The following is a 21,033-nucleotide window of genomic DNA, read 5'->3' as shown; positions in this document are numbered from 1 at the left end:
TTTTGGTATTAAAGGGTCATTATAATGTAATATATATAAATTATTGATATTTAATTAAATCAAATCTTTCATGTAACTTCATAATAAGTGTACACTTACAAAATTTACATTTCTTATCAGCCCATATGATATAATTAAATTTAATATCTCAAATCATATCATACATATATCAATTTCTTCAACAAAACAATTTTACAATGTCTATTATACTTTTAATTTCATTTCTAAGGGTATTTTCTTGCATTTCCATGAGTTTTGATCAATTTTTTATCCACCAATATTTTATGTCAAAATATCAAGATATATTCATAAAATCAAAGTATCAATATATTCATGTTTATCGATATTTTCATCCTTGGTTTTAAGTAATAGGTTTATCATTTTCCTTAGCACTGCTAATCATCTTCCTCAAAGATAGATCCCAAAAAATACAAAGCTTAGGATAGAAAGCGATTGAACAATTACTAGTATTTATAAGTTTAGGTAGATCATATTAGGAACACAACTAAACTTAGAGAGTAATTTTTTGTGAGAACAACATATTTCCTTTTCCTTTTACAAGAATAAAATAATCATAAGCAACATGAACTTTGTTTTTCCAAAATTTGTGAATTTTATTTTCCAAAACATGTAATGTATGATGTAAAAGAACTAGATTCTTTATCCATATGGTCACTAGCTTCAAATTCAAGAATCTAAGAATTGGAATTAGAATTTGAACAAATTTTGTAAGCCTGGCCATGTGATCTAGATTGTACAAAAGCATAGGAATTTGAAGGCACATAATATTTTCCTATGATTTTATATAAAGATCAATATGTTCCTTGGTGAATGGCATGTTCTCAATAGGTAGAGGATTCATAGTAGCATCAAAGGATGTTGCATTTGTAGTATGTATAACTTTAGTGAATAGCCTTTTGTTACTTTTAGAGTATCTTCCTCTCTTATTTCCTTAATAAGACCTTTCATTCAATCTCCATTATGTTTCTCATGTATGCTTTGTTCTTTTGCAGTAGTCACACCAACTTAAATACTTTTCTTTTCCCAAAAATCCTTTCTCAATTGTGAAATTCAAAGCAAAGATTTTAATTGTCGATGCATATGGTGTTTTCATCATGACTCCCAACCTAGATTACTTAAAACACACAAAGGAAAAGTTGATGTAAATATGAGAAGGGATCTTTTCTAAGAACATGACTTCTTATTTGATCCAACTTACAGTTTAGACTAGCAAGAAATTCAAATACATGTTCTCATTCAAGCAAGTCCTCAAGTTGCAGCATCTATAGCAAATTTCATTTCAACATTTGAATACATGTCAACTTCATGCCATAAACTTCTAAAGTACTTGATATGAGGTCACATTAAGATTTCCTTGTTTTGTGTCATGGATTTTAGTCTTCAAACAATATGTTTGGGTGGTATCTCCTTTGCTTTGAATGCTTCTAGGAAAAAATGTCCTAAAGTTTTCTTTATCGTAGAAAGAAATAAGAAAGACTTTCTTATTTCTAACTTCACCAAATTCAATAGCTAGGACATTACCATGGAGTTCTTAGGCTCCCATATTTCATAATTGGGATAAATAGAGTTTGGTTTTGTTACTAATCTTTGGAGATACAACATTTTATGCCGACTCTTCATAACCAACTTGACATACAAGATCACTCCATGAAATTATAACCATTGATTAGCAAGGTTGGATTATCAAGATTGGTAGATTGACATAATATGAAGAATTTTGAGAAGAGATATTATTAGCCATATTTTCCAAATGTAAATACAAAAGAATTTAAGAAAAAAAAAAGACAAAAAATCAAAGAGATTTTTCAAAAGATGCAAAGAGAATAGAGGTATGTAGGAATTTAATGGTACTCTAATACCATATTAGTTAGAACCAATTTTGAATTATATTTCTTGAATAAGTATCATACACTTATATATACCCAATTGTTACCAAATTAGGTTGAAATTAGGCTAAGATTCTACAATGATTTCTAGCTATAATGCAATTGTCCTATAATAAATAATAGTTGAAATAACTAATTACTAGTAATATACAAGGTAACATAATAGCAATTAATTAGATCCCTAAAATTAAGGAATTGTGCTGATTTCTAATACATAATGCTTTCAAATTCTTTGAAAAACTTTTAAGAAAATTATTTGTCTTTTGACATGTCCAATTTATAGAAAATAATTTTGCCTTCAAAATACTTGCACATAATGAACAATGAGTTATAGAATATTATTTCCTCTTAAAGCTTCTATGATAAATTGTATAATTTTGTCTTCAAAATACTTGCATAATTAACGCCCTAGCAAAATTTCACTAGTAAGTTAAGCTTAATTGTGAAACTAACCACCAAATGAATTATTCCTACAATTGTTGTTTCCTTCAATTAGTCACCAAGGCAATTAGATGTTAACAATGCTTTCTTGTAGGGTACCCTCACCAACAATGTTTATATGTATAAACCTTTAATGTTCATTAATTCTAAATTTCCTACACATATATGTAAACTTTGGAAAGTTATTTATAGACTTTGCTTGGTACTGTAGGTGTGGTACATAGAATTGTGACAATACTTAGAGTCTTATGTTTTTGTCAACACAAAACCTAACTCCTCATTACTCACTTTTCACTATAGCAAGATTACTTTTTCTACTTGCATACGTCAATGACATTATAATTACTGAGAGCTCACCTCAATTTCTACAACAATTCATTAATACATCTCTAACGAATTCTTCCTCAAGGACCTTGGATAGTTAAACTACTTTCTTTGTGTAGAGGTTATCCCTGTCTTATCTAATATTTTTTCTTATTAAAACACAAGTAGATACATACATGGCTTAATTTCCAAAGCCAAAATGGATGCAGTAAAAGAAGTCTCTAGTTTCATAACCAAATCATCTTCTTTAAGGATTGACGATGGCTCACCTCTGATTGATGCCACTCTTTATCACTCCATACTACTAGATCCATATGCAATGGGATGACATTGCTAGATCTATTTGTGAGGAAGATTAAAGCAAAGGAAGCATTCATGAAAGTCAGCCCCAAAAACAAAAGAGAAAAGTTTATACCTTTTTTCGACCACAACAATTAATGCTTCAATCCTTTATAGCTTTTTGTCTCGATCTTATCAGACTGTCGCACCTTGATTGTATGGGCAATCAATTGTACATATGGTAGGAAAAGAAAATAATAGAGGTGGATATTAGGTTTTCAAGAATGTAGGTCTCAAGTTGTGTACCAACAAAGTATAAGAGTGCTTTATACAAAGCACTTAAGATTAGGTTAAATTCACCACCTTACCCTTAGTGAGCCAAATCTTAGCATTAACCCTTATGGTGCATCTAAGACAATTTGGTGCACTTAAGTGTTCCAATACTCAATCATATAAGTGTGCACATGTTACTAATAACTCAAATAGAGACCATTATGACCCATAAAATAATTAACGCTCATGGAATTAATTAGACGTAATTTATAGTTTATCTTCACTCCACTATAGAAGATTAATTGCGCTTCAATATTTTATTAAATTACATGAAGCAACTAATTAATTATGTGATTAGTCCATGATCTATTTTTTTTTGCATATGCTCCCTATGAATTAATATTTATAATTTAATTAGAATTTGCTATCAACCAGTTATATTATATTTTAATTTTATTGAGTTACAAATCCACATTTATTTTTTTTATGATTACTTGATATTTCCTTATCCACTAGGATAAAATATCAAATTATGATCTAATGAAATGACTTTAGCTAAGGATTGAACTTATTCATTCCACTAAGGACTACTCAATGGGGATATGGTTGTCCCTAGTGGGATATCATGGTTTCTACATTAAGCATCCATCTCACTACATGTTGAATCAGTGATCATCCAAGATCACAAGAATGTATGACCACTTTAGAGTCTCTCTTATGTGACTCAAAGTGACCATCAACCTAGACATTAGTTTGATGATCTTTCAAGATTAAGAACACTTACAATATAAAATATAGGATATATTACATGTCTAACCAATAGTATAATTGGCATACATCTTCACAAGTCATGTTCAATATGCAACACATTCACACTAGGATATCCACATAAGTAATATCACCAATTAGGAAGGCAATGTACTATAGTCACTATTGAGTTATCTCAAACTCATTAACTATTGTGGACACATTTTGTAAAGCTACAAGGATCCCATGGTTGTGTTCTCTATGTATCTACAAATACCTAGACCATGTACAATGTGTTTGATTAGGTTGAACACTCATAAAGACAATATATAACCGAATATATCCACAAATATGTACACAAGAAAATTGAATAAAAATAAATCAACTTTATTTGTCACTATCTCAAAATGTTTTGCTTTCCAAGGCTATTCAAACACACACTTGCACCCCACAGTATCTATCATTCATCCATCAAATGTCTCATTTACCATCAACAAACTTTCGCAATTCATGCATCAACCATTATCAAACCATTAGATTGCAATCAAAAGCATTCTTTGTTACTTGAAAGGTATTCTTGCTTAAGGTCTTTTGATTGGCAAAGCCTCTCCATTATGGGTGTTGGCTATGCTGGGAATGATAATGATCGAACCTGTACCTCAACCTATAACATTATCCTTTTTAAAGCTATTCCCCTATGAGGTAGAACTCAAAGAAACAAAAAACAATAGATTGATCTTATTTTGATGTCAAATACCATGTTGTTGCCTCCACTTCATGTTCTCCGATCATCTCTTCCAAATATATATTTTGAATTTGTGACAATGTTGGTGCTACATACCTCTATGTCAATCTCATCTTCCACTCTTAAATGAAGCACATAGCCATTGACTTCTTTTTTTTCTTTGTTTATGATAAGGGATTTCTCATAAACAACTTAATGCTAGTTATGTTTATACTGTCAACCAATTTGTTGACTCTTTGACAAAGTCATCATCCTGATAATTGTTTAATAGACATATTTTCAAGATTGGTGTTTGTAATGGAACACCAATCTTGCAAGGCATATAAAAAAATAACATTGGGTTGATTTTGCTCACACCAAATTTAGAAAATTGTTTTTTGTAAATAATTGTTATGGAAAAATAAGACTAGACAACAAGAAAAATAAGAACACACATATTTATGTGGAAAACCTTAAACAAGAAAAACCACGGGCAAAAGATAAAAAAAAAATCCACTATGTCAAAAATTGTTACAAAAGGGAAGAGTATCAAGCAGCCACTACATAAATCCTTGAAAACCTATACATTATCGCATATATATATATATATATATATATATATATATATATATATATATATGTGCAATAAATAAAGCAGGCCCATATCGTGGGGGTAAGCCCCCACAGCCCTAATTGGATCATTGCTAGGCTACGGGGTGGGGCCTATTGGCCCAATCCCTCTGCTATCACCATAGACCTCCCAAAAAATGCATAATTTTTCTTCACCACATATGTCCCACCACAAACTTTTCAAATCAAATCAATAAATAATTTGGGTCACCAAGCTCTAACAATGACCAATCCATTGTAATCACCTTACATTTAAGAGCTTGATTTGGGTAACTGAAAAAATGTATATGGTATGTAATTTGTATCAATTGTACAACAAAATAAGCCAAAAACACTTCCAACTCGAGTTACTTAAAACTTTCAGTATGATGGTAAGGTTATACTATTATCACGATATTTTTCCATAAAATTACATTATGGGAATACCATAATATCTCGCGATAAAATGAGGATTATGGTTTCAAACCTTGCATGTGTCCTCTGTAGAGCCCATTGGTATGAATGATCAAATTCAGCTTTCTTTGGTTGTCTGTGTTTTGCCAACAACATTTGCATTTGGTTGTTATTTTACACACGCATGGGCCATGGTGTATGCTATTGCTAAATTGATGTTTTACCCAAAGGGAAGTTTTCTATCAGAAAGAGTACCTCAAATAATTTAAGTTTTTAATATTTTAATAGTTTTTATAATATTATTTTCTAGAATGCCCTTGTTAAGCATAGTTCCAAGTGAAGATATTTTTCTACTTTTTAAACTTTTTTTTTTTTTTAATTTTCATAATTTCACTAGAAAGAAAAACTAAAATATATTATTCTTATTTTTCTGATTAATAAACATTTATAATATCCATTATAATTTTGAAATTATTAATTAAAACATAAACCTGTCCGGCTTTGGGAGTTGGTGGGGGAACCAACCTCGGAGCCGCCCTTCTAATGGACCAGATTTTCATTAGAAAGAAAAAGAGAAATTATAAAAAAAATCACAAACGTCTCGTCCTCTAAATTTCTCTCTATATTTTTTTTACTTCTCTCAATTACATACCGAACTCACTAAATTAACTGTCCCAAATATAACAAAATTAGGATAATCAAATTATATATATAAAAATCCCATAATACCCCGACTAAAAACACCCTTACAAAATTTCATACGATCCATATATTATCTCTATATGATATCAATTTACGTTAGGGCATTAGGATGATAATTGGATTCCACAAATTTTAACACATTTTTGTGTTTTATGTTATTATTTATTTATTTTTCAAAAAAATGTATTTAATAATGTTTAAAAATAAATAAAAAAATCACTTCAAAATATTTTCAAAGAGAAATGAACAAGTGGGAAAGGTGTCCTCTCCTCCATGCCGCCAAGAGAGATCAAAAAGGAGGCTGAAATGTACAAGTCGGAGAAGCGTCCATTGTTGAACAAAAACCTTCTAGAAGGCTTAAAATCTTGACCCCTTATATTTAAAAGATTTATGTGTTCACATTCTACAATGCCCCCCTTCGAGCCACCACTATATTAAAGGTACCACTAGTGGATTTGGGATCTGCACAAGTACTTCATTTTTTTATTATTATTTCTCACTCTTCACATTAAATTGACTTGGACCCTATTTTCCTTTATTTTTTAATATTTTTTAAAATATATTATAAATATTAAATTATTTTCAATTATTTTTTTATATTTATCACATGAATGTTTAAGCAACCTTTATACAAGAAGAAAAAATTGATTAAAAATATAAAATAATTCATTTACAAAATAACTTTTGAGTTTTTTAAAAAAATATTACAGATAAAAATTATTTTTATAATATATATATAAAGGAAATTGATTTTTATTTTAATAAACAAACAAACAAACAAACACATCCAAATATAGACTCATTGTGTTTTTAGGGGGGAGGAATTGGTTTTGGTTTTTTTTTTTTTTTTTTTGGTTTATAAATGACTGTTTTTTGAATTCTTCTATTCTCAATCTTGAAATCATTTTTGAGTGGATGGTATGATTCCAATGGCACAAGCAAAGAATAAATCCCAATCCCAATTCAAAAAGAAAATTATTTTCTCATTACAAAGGCCTCCAAACAAAACCCCGTCTCAATTTCTTATCACAAACTCAGGTCACAAAATGATGGGTGGGATTACAACATGCATCAAAAATCTCTTTCTGTTACAACTTAGAAGAATCTATTACTCAAATCAATTGCAAGTAAATGTATTAGTAGCTGAATATTCCTCATACCATCCATCAAGGAAGCTTGGCTTTGGTGGCGGAGCTGCAGCGTACTGAGGCGGTGGTGCCATCACCGGAGGCTCCCCATAATAACCTTCTCATTTTCAATGTTCAAATCAAACATCAGACCAAATCACAGGAAAAATGGTGGTTTAATTTTTACTCCTCTCAAGTGGGGGCTAAAGAAAAAACCCACAGCCCACGACCCAGGAGGAGATATGACTGGCATGAACATTTGGGAAAGGTGGAGAGATGACTGATGAGATATTGGGAGAGGGTGATGACAAAAACCACCCCACAGGGCCAAAAAAGAAAAAGAAGAAAGGAAAGCAATAAAGGGAATGATGAAGAATGAGGAAGAGGAGGAAGGTACCAACCTTGTGCAGGGTATGGATAAGCATACTTGGTCTCACTCATATTTGCAAGCAGAAACCAGCAAATTAAGAGTCGGGGAGGAGTGGATCAGAAGGTGGGAATTGGTGGGTTTTAGAAGGGGGTGTTTGGCTTTTATATACGAGACAAGAGAAAGATGGAGAATATTGCAGAGAAACAGAAGGGTCCATAAAGATACACACACGTGACTGCCTGTAGAGGCTTCTCTAGACTCTCTACTAACAGAAGTAGAATGATTAATCAAAGAAGGAGCTGATCTTATCCTAGTTTGGCCTTTGGAGTCTTTTTCAGCCACACATGGCAGGAGGAGGGAGCCACCCACCTTACATTAGACACTAGTTATGGTGTGAACAAGAGAGAAGGGCATTTGCCTTTCGGTCCAATCCTAAGTTTAAGATTGAAGCTGACAGTTACTTTCTTCCTCTTTTAGGCTTTGTCATGACTTTTCTTCCAAACACCCAATTCGCAAAGCAAAATAAAAATATATATATGTAGTATGTGAGAGGGACTTGGGTGGCTTGTGGATGCAGTTGGTGTGGAATCTCACCATCATTTTACAATGAATAGACCAGTATTTATATCAAGGAAAGGATGGAAGAGACCCTCAAATATGTGAGATATTTATGCAAAACTAAAGCTATGTTTGGTTTGGAGACAAAAAAAAAAAAAAAAAAAAAAAAAAAAAAAAAGAAGAAAAATAGAAAAAAAAATTCAAAGTTAATAAATTATTTTTATATATTATTTTATTTATTTTAACTCTTTTTATATAAAGATTAAATAATTTGAAATATATGTACATAATCTTCCTATGATTAATTCACAGTTTTGGAATCACTTTTTATTTTTAGATGCAAAACCCTATTACCAAATCAATTCCAAATGGGGTCTAATCAAATTCGTAGAAAATGTTTCCTACATCTCTTTAAATAAAAAATAAAAATAAAAATAAAAACGCCAAATTTGTATTTCATTTTCTATCTCTATAGTTTCACACCTTAGTTTTTCAGAAAATAAAAATAAGTAATCAAATTTTATATTTGGTTTATATTTTTAAAAAATAAAAAATAATAATAATATAAATAGAACCTAGGGTGTTTGGTAAAACTTTACAAGTATATTTTAAGTTAAATTATATTTAAGTTTTTAACTTAAAATTTATCACTTAATTCTTATTTTAAATATTAAAGTTGTTTAATAAAATTAAGTTAAAATTTATTCTAAATCATCCAATCGATATACTTATCCTCAAAAATTATAATTATGGTAAAAGATGTTTATAACGGATGATGTAGAGTAGCAAAAGAGATATTAGAGGTAATTAGAGTAAATTATGATAAAAATATCAAATAAAGATGTAAACTTAAAAGATAAATTAATTATTTTTACTCATTACTTAAAAATTAATCTTTAATTTAAATCATACTATTAAGTTATTTTACTAAACATATTGAGTTATCAAACACCTACTAAATGATCTACTTATTTACCAGCGAAAATGGGAATTTTTTTTTTTTTGGTGAAGAGTTTTTATTTAAAAATAAAAAATAAAAATTGAAAGTAATATGAGTTCTATTGATCATTGCTCATGTGTTTAAATTACATTAATTTGGGATTTAAAAATAAAAAATATATATATAATCAAATAACTATTTTAGACCATTCCACTAGTTTGCTATATGTTACATCTTATCAAATTCACATGCTAAACCATTTTTAGCATGTACTAATTAAAATCTTCAATGGACACGACTCGGTACTCTCAATCTCACTAACAACCATCTGCTAATACCACTAGAATTCAAGAGCCAAGTTTATGAGCATTGCCCAAGTCTTCCTCAAGCTTCTGCCCTCACATGAATAAAAAAGCTATTGTCGTATGAGTGGATCCATCAGACCAAGAAATAAACAAATAAACCCACTGAATGAGCTGGGCTGGAAAAAACCATGACAAAGGTTTCTTCCCAGACAGCCTGGCAAGACGGTGAGTAAGCATCAAGGGCCTAAGGTTTAACAGATAGTATCATTGATGAATTTTCTATTATAGTTGAAAGTTGGAATAGGCAGATGAATCGACTGTCTCTCCCATAATAGCAATCACTGTACTTTTGGCTTTATCATACATATCATCAATGTCCAACATCTAGCTGCATGTTTATTTCATCATGCAAACACACCATTAAAATCATATCTCAATTTTGATAAATTATGATTCCTACATCTCTGAAATGCCAAAAATTACGATTGCTAAAACTGTTGAAGCAGCTGACGCTGCCCCACAAATAATGTTTGCCGAGAGAGAAGCACAAAACCGATCTGTGAACCTTCCAACCAAGGAAAAACCAACCCAGAATAACTTGCTGAGTTGCTGGCAACAATGTGTGATAAAACTGAGAAGAAAACAGCACAAATTGCCTTCTAATCTATTCTATTCTCCTACTGTCAGCCCAAACCCAAATTTGTAGTCTTTCTTCCGGTGATCTATCTGCAAGACAAATTCAGAATTTTGTCAGATCAAAGTCGTAAAGTATAAACCAGGAATGCTGAAAACCATGAACCCAATAGGAAAAGAAAAGCTGAAAACAGTTGCTTCTCCAATCCAATGTGAAACTAGACTTTCTCTATCCTTGATGCAGGCTATTTAATGAGCCAAGCTAGCAGTTTGATAAGCTAAACATGCCTAATTGACTTTACATGATCCACCCATATGCTGATTTTGCTGCGAAAGTTCAAGTAAAACCTTCCACAGTAGTTCAGAAAGAATGCAAGACTATGCAGTTACATCCATGATCCCTAGACAAGCTCCTACTTGTTAGGGATCCCAGAAGGGTTTGTCACAATTAATTAGATTAAGGAGGAAAAAGAAAATACCATGGACAAAAGTTACCATAAGTTCATGATTTTCCTATATGATAACTGCATTCTGTCCTTTGGAGTTCCTTCCAGTTCATTAAAATGAATAGTGCAGAATAACAATAACAGCTAGGGTGCGGTGCAGGAAAAGGAACAGCCATAAATTAACGTGCATTGGTTCTCACCTCTGCAGAAAGAATGAAATTAAGACCCATATTCAATCGCTCTTCAAGAAAAGCAGCTGTGCACCCATTGGAGTCAATCTTTCCCCTAAGACGGCACTGTAACAACCAGAAGAATCAGTTAAGAAGTGTGATGCCCAGATTCAAAGTTCTGCCTCTAATAGGGACAAAATCTTCAAAGTACAATGAGACCTCAGGAAAATTAAGTCAAGACAAAATTAACATGCTTGGTCAGTGGTGCAATACTTTTAGCCAACACACAACTGTATTTTCATGTGTTGATTTGATCCATAAAAACATAAAATGATATACAAAACAAAGCAAAACTTTACAACGCATAAATACAATTTATCACATGCAGGGTTCAAAATCTTGGCCGAGACCGGTATGACTTGGCCGGTACTAGACCGATAACCTAGTCAAAATCGGTCAAGAATCAAAAACCACAAAAATGAAGAAATTTGGAAGGGCAATTTAGAGCCTCAGTCTCAATTTGCATCTTCATCCTTCAAACCTAAACTTTTGCATCTTGTATGACTGATTTATCTCAATTTAATGCCTTCAAACCTCCGACTCTGGCTCTAAGATGACGTCAGAAGTTTTTGTTGAAATGTGGAATGGGTAATTTTCAGAGAAATGGGCACGTTAGCAGAGAAATGGGTATTAGTGGGGAGATGTCATAAGAAGCAAAGAAGATGAAAGGGGTATTTTATAGAAATGGGTCTCTGGTCTCTTGCAAAGAGATGGAAGAGTATTTCACAAAGAAATCGGTCTGTTGCAGAGAGATGAGAGAGAGGACCAAAATGGGATATTATATTTATGATTATAAATATTTAAATTGAATATAAATATTGATATAAAAATATTAAATTAATGTATAGAATCACAAAATATGTATATAAATATTTAAAATTTATCTATTCAAATGAAAATAAAATTAATAAAAAATCTTGTGTTTTTATAATAGTTTTATTTAGAATATATTTGATAGGAAAAATGACATTTATATTTTTAAAGGTGATTCATGGTTATTTTTTTATGATTAAAAGTATTTTTAAAACATTTAATATGAATAAATTTATTATGAAAATAATTTTTATTAGTTTTATCTAATATTTAATACAGGGTAATAAATAAAAAAAATTAAAATATATTCTATAATGTTCTCTATGTATATTTATTAATTTTTTTAGTCTATTTGATTGTATTTATTTTTGTGATGATTTTATTAATTTTGTTAAAAATTTTAGAGTTCTTAAATTAATATATTTTGTGTATCATCCAATATCAATCCAAGATACCAAGACCGATATGCCTCAGGGCCCTTCAAGTCAATGACCGATACTACAAATAACCATCTCAATCTGCAAGATGAAAACGCATGTGCACATTCACAATCATATGTAGCTTAATTTTTTAACAAAAATGAGAGGAAACTTTGATGGTTTTACTAAGAGGAAAGCTTCCTCTCTTGGTTTATAGGGAACTTTCTTCCACCCATGCATTCTGCTCTATTTTGCAGTCTGAACTTGATTTTGGAATTGGATAGTAGAGGTTGTCTGGTGGTAGATAATAAGTGGTTTCATGTCTATGTGTTTGATGAGCCATTTTTTTGTTTTCTTTGTTTCTCTTAGACCACTTCATCATGTCAATGTCATATTCATTACTGGATAAAGCCATAAGATGACAGTTGTGAATATAAAACCAAAGCTCAAGAAACACATATCAATGTCATTCATTTCTGGATGATCAGTCTTAGGTGTTGGTGCAAGTGCAAGCTTGCCTCTAGAGTAGACCAAGAATTTTACCAACAAAAGATAAATGCTTCATGATAAAATATATGAAATCAGCCATCTTTTTTTTTAATTAATTTTTTTTATTTATTTACAAGAAAAGAAAAAGAACAAACAGGAACAATTATTGCGTGACAAAAACAATTGAAGTAATATATATGCAAAGGCACAAACATAATATCTAGATAAGAAAGTTTTTGCAATACTAGAAATTACCTGTCGAAGGATGTAATCATAACCAAAACTTGCAGTGACATCTCTTGACATATAATTGTACATGAAATCTGATGCTAAAGAAACCTACAGGAAAGAAAATAGCCAACAAATAAAACTAGATAACAAATTCTCTAAGCATCCATTGGGATCAAATTCAAAAGCAACGCATGATTAAAAAATGGAGTAGAGTAACTTTTTCATGCTAAGATAAATGGGACTTTCTTACCTTCTCTGATACTTTCTGAACATAGCTCAGAGCAACCATGCCAGTGCTAGCAACTTGTCCTGTTGCAACCTGCAGGCAAAATGAAAATTTTGATTTAATTATTACAAGAAAGCTTCACTCGGCATTGCAAGTTTTCCACGCCTGCCTCACTTGGCAATTGGAACCCAGTTAAAAAATTAGAGTCCTAGGGGCAGCTGCTTGGCTAATTAATCTGCAACTGGATTAAAACAAAGCCCAAAAAAAGAACATCCCAAGTCACCAGTGACATCTAAAATTTGGTGAACCATCATACTTCCCATCCCCTCTTTATAGGAAGAAGATTTCCAGTTCCCAAAACCTTCCTTAATAGCCATTTTGCACTCAAGAATGTTCCCACTCCTACATGCAAGTTTTAAGAAACTCAATGAGCAAAGATATGATGCTTCAAACACCTTTCAATATAAACCAAAAGATTATATTTTAGAAGAAAACATCGGCTCGGAAACCACAAGTTTTCTTAAGGAAAACCATAGAAAAATTAGAGTCAGAACCAAAGCAGGACAGGCAAATATTTTTCCATGTCTGACATTGTACAAAATTAAGAGCACTCCACATGCATGCAAAAGTCAAATATTTTCACCTTGTGGACCCAAAAATTTACACAATTCTAATCAAATATTTACACCATCTCATTTTAAATTAGCACAATTTTTAACAAGCCATTGAAAGTGAAAGAGGAGATATTGCAAAACAAAGATAAAGAACTCAGTGCCTTTTTTCAGTATTTTAAGATATCCAAATCTTGGGATGCACTCTTGTGCAGCTGTGGAAGGAAATAAAAGCTAAATAACACCCTGTAACAATTTCTAACCAATAACCCTTGATGCAAGGAAAAATCTAAAAAAAAATTAGGTAAGGTGTGTAAGGATTTAAACAATTCGTGAAGATTAAAAGCCAGGCCATAGTACCATCTTATCGGTATTGTAACGAGCAGCATAACCAATTCCTGACTTTCTATGCTGACCAGCCCAAAAAACTTCACCACCCAAAGACAAATAAGGGGTCACACTCTGCAAAAAAATAGCCATTTTCAGCATAAGGTTGATAATGAACATAAACTAATTAAGATATAGCCATGAACAATGGATCTTAGATCCCAAACAGAAAAATATCATTGAGATTAAAAATAAAAATGAAAAAAAAAAAACACTTTGAGATCCCATCATTAAAGCTAATATGAAGAAACTATAAAGACATAAAATGGTATTTGCAAATTAAATTTAATCTCTTTCTCATAAAAAATAAATAACTTGCATGCTCAAAAGGAACCATAATTACATCAAGCTACTTAAGGAAGATCATAAGTAAAATATAATCGTGCCCTTTCCCTCTTAGCCACTAGGTCCATCCAATAAGTGCACCTTTCCGGCTTTTGTTAAATTTAGGAGACTTTTGGACTCTTGAAATATAACCCCCTTGAGCCAACACCATGGGTCTCTCTACCATGCTCCTGGGCCCAGACCTCAGCTCAAACTCTTCTATTTCAAGGATGGGGCCACCCTCTTATAACTCATCTCCTTCTTTTCCTACATGATTAGAACTCTTGATTCAGGAGAGCCCTATTCAATCCTTCCACCTGCTGCAGGTCCACACCAAGTGAAGGATCAAGATTAGGTGAATGCCTTACACACTCAGCCCCAAAACCAGCTACCCAGGAGCACAGTGCATATTATCAGACACCATGTTCTTCACGGCTACCATCTATAGAAACCCTAAGTAGTCTGCAATCTTCAGCTTCTAGCAATCCAAGCAAATAGGAGCAATTGTAAAGCATGAAACCCCACTGCTACCACTAAGGATCCCTACCATCTAATAGGATATCCTTTGATCAGCACCGTCATCCATATAGAGTGCTTCATCTCTGCTGCAACTACATTGACTTCCATAAAATCCCATTAAAAATTTAAATAAAAAAAAAAAAATATCCCCCTCAAATCAGCATACCTTATGTTTTGATCCAAGTTTCCTTTGGCACAAAAGGCCGTCTAATGCAGCCTGCCTATGGAAACCACCCATCTAATAACCAGGGCTTCCAACTGAAGAAATAACCCCCCTGAAGGACCCTAACTGCCTAGAAACAATGTCCCATCCAACTCTACCTCTACAGCACCCAACTTCCAACTGCCATTCATGCCATCCTCAAGCTTCTATCACTCATGAGCAAGACTAATTATCCTGCACCACCTCCAACCAAGCATCCACTTAGAAACCTTTCCTTTCTCCAAACAATTCTCCCACTGCAGTTTATCCCCCTCTCTCCCATTTCCAGCTCAATCTGCATCTTACATCCGTTATTGCCTTTCCCCTTTTTCTGCATTTAAATGAAATCTCACCTGGAATCTCCCCCTTCCCAAACCCAACCCTTACCACTTAAGCCAGGCTTCAAAGGCTTTGACGCATATCTTAACTTTCAGCTATCACCACCCCCCAAACTCCACAAATTTATCCCTCAACTGCAACAATAGGTCTCAAATCTTAACTAACAACTAAAACCAGCCAAGTAGCTTGTGGTCTTTATGAGCAGTTATTAAAAAATGGTTCTGTCAGGGCCTGCTCATATTTGTAATGCCAGAATTGATGTTATCCAATAATTTTTCCTTGATCTAGCTTCCTCTAATAAAATTTCTATAAGACCCAATAAGTAGAAGAAACATCAAGGTAAGTCCTGAATAGATTCTCACCTGGATGTAACTAGCTCCAAATAAAGCACCATTTCCAAGTTGAAGTTGAGTCCTGTAATCACCACCCTGTATGGGAAAAAATAAAATAAAGGTCAGCATCATCATTGAAAGGGTACCATCCAAGGCTTCAAGAAAATTTCAAACTTAAAGACAGATCCATTTGATTAACTGATTTATTAGCTCATCAACATCCAACAAAAACTCAAATAAGATGCTAGTTGCACAAAGAGTGTACTAACTATATTTTATAGCAGGTTCTTCATCAGCCACACAAGTACCAAATGGATTAAATTACACATCACAATAGATTTAATGGCTTCAAAATAATTAAGGGATATGAAGCAGAAGAAAAAGAATCATCAGAACAGATCTACAATACAAATTTCAAAAACTCAACTTGAGTCGAATGTTAATAAATAGATTGTTCGAGACCTATGTGGCAAGTGTAGTTTGCATTCTTACAATTTTCCAGTGATTTCAAATCCATGACTCCAGGTTGGTATCATAAGTTTCAGCAAATAAACAGCTTAAGGTAGAATACAAAATGGACTAAATGTGTCCCAGCTCAGGTAATCATGCAGTGGCAGCAGTATTAATAATGCATGTAGTTAAAAAGTTGGTTTACTTTGTAATGTTTTATGCTTTCATGAATTATAGTGAGCAGTGTCCTAACCATTTTGATGTGTGCAAATAGATTGCCTTTTCGAACTAGTATACATTTATCCTCCTTTTTATCAAACTTTGTACAAAGAATTTTGCACTTATGTGAAGGACTTCTCATCCTACTTCCTACTTACTATCTCAACGTACTGAAATGATTGTTTGTGATCAAAAAACAAAAAGGCAATGTCAATGAACTTATTTTTTTAACAGGATTGTGGCCTTGCCTGCAGATTTGTGGTACATAATGTCAATATAGCATGAATCCCAGCAATAACATACACAAGTTACAACTTTTTTTTTTTTTTTTTAAATTTGACAAAAGGAGAGAAAAATAGTCAGAAAAAACAACATTCAGATATTTATTAACCACCAGAAAATATTCATTTCATGAAGGTTTTCTAACAGATTTAGCAGTCAAATCTTACTTAATAAACCTCTAACCAAAGGCAATGTGGCATGACTTGAGGCAAATCCAAGAACTTCAAACTAGTTACACCTCTCTACTCTCTCAAACTAGTATATTAAACATCATATTTAAGTAATAACAAACAGAACAAATTCCACCATATTTAATGCAAAACAAAAGAATATGATGCTTATTCGAGATTATATGTCCTCTGAATTGAATAACAAGAATCACATTTGCTATTCCTCTTATAGAATTTGAGCAGTAACAAGCTGGTAAACAATGGACAGAAGTGAATTTTCCAAATAACAATTGCATTCATAGGAAGGTAGAGGTAGAACAAAGTAGAACAAGATGAAAGGAACTCAAGAGATTTAGTCTTTTGGAACCTTAAAATAAATAAATAAATAAAAAGGTGTAGTCTTTTGGAACCAGTAAGGAGTAACTTTGTTAAAGTTTCACCAAAAAGATGACAAAGGCCATGAGAATGAAGACAGAGCCAATGAGGAAAAGAAAAGAAAAAAAATAACCAACAATGTACCAGATGAAAAGGAGGAGAAGGACTTGGCAAAAATACAAGGCATGAGTTAAAAGATTTGTGAGTTAAGTTTTATTTGTGTGTGTAATGGTGCAGAGATAATGAAGATCTTTTGCACCATCTTTGAAAGATTTTAAAGGATACATATTTACCCTATAATATAAGTTGCCAGTGTGATCTAAGACACTCAGAATAGCCTATCAGAAGGGCGGGCTAATAAAGATACCATAACATTACATATATAGTTCTGAAAAAAAAAAACCTTGAGAACAATCACAAAAATATTAATTAGCAAGAACTGACCTTGTAATCAAAATTAACCATGCCATGTGACATATGTGGCTCACTTGTAAGCTGAAAAAGGAGGAAAAAAAGGGTAAATCAGTTAGCACTAAATATTAGAAAATTATAATGGCAAAAAAAAGTGAGCGAAAGTGACAGTTGACATATATATTACCTGAGCATTAGCCTTCAGAGTGAGATTTTCAGTCAAATCACACTTCACTCTTGCATTCAGCCTCCCGTCGGTCAATATTCTCCCAAAAAGCATCAACTGTTAAGCAACCAAAAATGCTCCAATGCTTTCATTCAACATTCATGAAAACAAACTAGTTGCACATCACACTACCAATAAGATATTTCCCATAAAAGTAAATCTGAAAAATTAGGCCTACCTTTGGGTCTATAAAGTTAGCGCCAAACTCATAATGAGCAGTTGGGATTTTAATAGTTTCAGAGGATTGAGAAGGAATTTCAGTGGGCCCCATGAACACGCTGATAGATGGTTAACAAGGCATCATTATCAAGATTGATGAGAGAAAAATGGAACACAAAAGAAAAATAATAACAACAAACTTTGAAGAGAACAATAAACAAAAAGGGGGAATCTACCTGTGACTGAGTGAGAATTTCTGATTGAGCCCCTTGGTAAAGTCAAACCGCATCCCCTCAAAAAGCTCTGGCTTTAAAGACACTGCAACACAAAATATTAATAAAGGCAGTCAACATTAACAACTTAATAAAAGAATGCCCCTCTCTGACTCACCCCAAAACCTTCTGTGCTCACCTGATTTTTTACTTCTAGAATTTTAAGATATCACTATCCATGAGCATAATGCAACAAATGCACATAAACATAAAAGTTTCTGTCTTCATAAAAATGGGTGGCGTAGAATTGCACAACTAAAAGAAAAAGTACAAGCAATCACTGAACTGAATATTATACAACCATGAAATTAACTGAATTATTTCAGAGAACTTGGAAAAAATCTATTCAAAATTCATAAATATGATCATCAAATCCTAATTTCATATTAGAGGAGGGCCCATTCATAAACCTATGGAAATGCCCTTACTCCTTGAATCTATGAATAACTGCCAAAATCCAAATTACACTTAAGCTGAAACCACTGTTTATTCTGCTTTTACCATTGGAACACTCCTCTCGTAAAGCCGCTCTCAGCAGGGAACAAGAAAAACATTAGAATCTAAATCAGTAAACCACTTTTGCTTTCAATTGATTGATGATATCACAATCTCACTGTTACAAGTCCAACCCATGCTATAATCATCCAAATACCAATATGCACTAGGGTTTCAAACGCCAAGATTTAGCTAAAAACCCTACTGCAAAAAATAAATAAATAAATAATGAAAAATAAAAAATAAAAACGCATTATGGCAAAGTTACAGATCAAGAAATCAGACCAACGGAGAAAACTCAAAACAGACACATGAATATATATGAAACGAACAACAAAAAAGACAGACGGACATAGAAGAAATGGACCAGAAAAAAAATTAGAAAATAAAAAATCGAGTAGTGATGAGAATGTGAGGGTACTGACTGAGAGCTTCGCGGTGGATTTCTTCGTAGGGGATGGGGCAAGGAAGATCGAGGTAGTCGACTTTCTCATCGGGCTTAGGTGGGGCAGGAGGAGCCGGAGGTGCTGGCGGAGGAACGAATCCGGCCATTGTTGGCGTCAGATTTTGTCAGCAAATCTAGGGTTTATGGAGAACCCTAGAGACAGAGAGCCTCTGGTTTTACAGAGAGCCTCAGTGTGTCGTAGCGTGGAGATTTCAAATGGAGGGTTTAACAGCGGCTTCCCTTAAAACCCTAGACGACTGTACTCCATACTGTTTTGAAATTAAATAAATAAATAATAAATAATAATAATTATCAATAATCACAGACATATCGGATACCTCAATTTTCACAAATATATCAAAAATATATAAACCGATATTTTGTGTCTTGAATATTTTGATATAAAATATCGTTGACATAAAAATAAATGAAAATTCTAAAAATATTAAAGAAAAAAACTCTAAAAATTTATATTTTAAGCAAAAATATATATTTTTGTTGTAAAACAAAGTGAGAGAAGAAGAAAGCAAGAAAAAGATAATAGAATGCATGGAAAAACTCTATTGAATTTCACTAGGGGTCTCTTCCTTTTATAGGGAGTTATAAAAGATATTTATGGATGATCATCTACAAGTTACCATAGTGATACAGGAATCTCATATTTTAAAACACTTCCCCTTGGATGATCATAAGAATATGCTTCATTAAAACCTTATTAGGAAAAACCCTAGTGAAGAAAAAATAGTACAATATTCTTATAATTCTTTAAGTTGCTCTTGATATGTTAGGATTGTCTCGTTAAAAACCTTGTCAATAAAACATAGTAGGACAAAACCTGGACGAAGGGAAAAATAGTACAATACACTAACACCCTTTTACAAGCATACTCCCCCTCATGTCGATATCCTTGAGTTGACACATTTCAATCCTGTGTATTAACTTCTTGAATGTTGAGGTTAGCAATGATTTTGTGACTAAATCTGCTAGATTATCACTTGAGCGTATTTGTTACAAATCAATTTCACCACTCTTCTTTAATAGAGGAGAGTCCACATGATTCCCGAATATGCTGGATCATAGATCTTAGCCATATGGATGCACGACTTGCTTCATGAATTGCTAGTATTTCTAAATGATTTCGTGATGTGGCCACCATTGTTTGTTTAACAGATCTCCATAAAATAGTAGTATCATTGTAATTAAACACATACCTTGTTTGTGACCTACCTTTATGTGGATCTGAAAGATATCCTGCATCTACATATCCAAGCAATTGTTGCTTTGATTCCCTTGAGAAAAATAGACTCATATCAGTAATTCCACAAAGATAACGCAATATATGTTTAATACCATTCCAATGTCTTCGAGTTGGAGCAGAACTGTATCTTGCTAATAAATTGACAAAAAAAAAAATCTAAATGTGTACAATTGGCAAAATACATAAGTGCACCAATAGTACTAAGATATAGTACTTCAGAACCAAATAATTCATCATTTTTTTCGCAATGACGAAATTGGTCATTTTTCACATCAAGTGATCGAACAACCATAGGAAAACTTAAAGGATGCGCTTTATCCATATAAAAACGCTTCAAAGCTTTTTTAATG

The 21,033-nt window shown here is 32.5% G+C and overlaps 1 protein-coding gene and 1 long non-coding RNA gene across 2 annotated transcripts; both read right to left on the bottom strand.

The window, feature by feature from the left end:
• Positions 1-7,382: 7,382 nt before the first annotated feature.
• Positions 7,383-8,297, bottom strand: LOC109122331 (uncharacterized). The gene is made up of 2 exons (XR_002029730.2): positions 7,949-8,297; positions 7,383-7,665 (listed from the first exon to the last, which is right to left on the bottom strand). It is a non-coding gene; the product is annotated as an uncharacterized LOC109122331 (long non-coding RNA).
• A 1,726-nt stretch (positions 8,298-10,023) lies between these two features.
• Positions 10,024-19,814, bottom strand: LOC100268104 (mitochondrial import receptor subunit TOM40-1). The gene is made up of 11 exons (XM_002264015.5): positions 19,406-19,814; positions 18,450-18,531; positions 18,233-18,332; positions 18,016-18,111; positions 17,862-17,912; positions 15,952-16,017; positions 14,179-14,280; positions 13,232-13,300; positions 13,006-13,089; positions 11,000-11,095; positions 10,024-10,446 (listed from the first exon to the last, which is right to left on the bottom strand). The coding sequence occupies exons 1-11, from the start codon at positions 19,530-19,532 to the stop codon at positions 10,390-10,392; spliced, it is 930 nt and encodes a 309-aa protein (XP_002264051.1). The 5' UTR covers positions 19,533-19,814; the 3' UTR covers positions 10,024-10,389.
• Positions 19,815-21,033: the final 1,219 nt, after the last annotated feature.

The sequence above is a fragment of the Vitis vinifera genome, chromosome 3 (assembly GCF_030704535.1).
Source record: "Vitis vinifera cultivar Pinot Noir 40024 chromosome 3, ASM3070453v1".
Taxonomy (NCBI): Eukaryota; Viridiplantae; Streptophyta; class Magnoliopsida; order Vitales; family Vitaceae; genus Vitis; species Vitis vinifera.
Note: the sequence above shows the minus strand (reverse complement) of the source record. Positions and strands in the feature narration are given on the sequence as shown.

Excerpts from the sequence above, each read along its gene's own strand:
- LOC100268104 (XM_002264015.5), bottom strand. The coding sequence starts at position 19,532 with ATGGCCGGATTCGTTCCTCCGCCAGCACCTCCGGCTCCTCCTGCCCCA. Across the intron at positions 17,913-18,015 it reads CTCTGAAGGCTAATGCTCAG|CTTACAAGTGAGCCACATAT; the intron begins GTAATATATATG and ends CTCCTTTTTCAG. Across the intron at positions 11,096-13,005 it reads ATGATTACATCCTTCGACAG|TGCCGTCTTAGGGGAAAGAT; the intron begins GTAATTTCTAGT and ends TGGTTGTTACAG.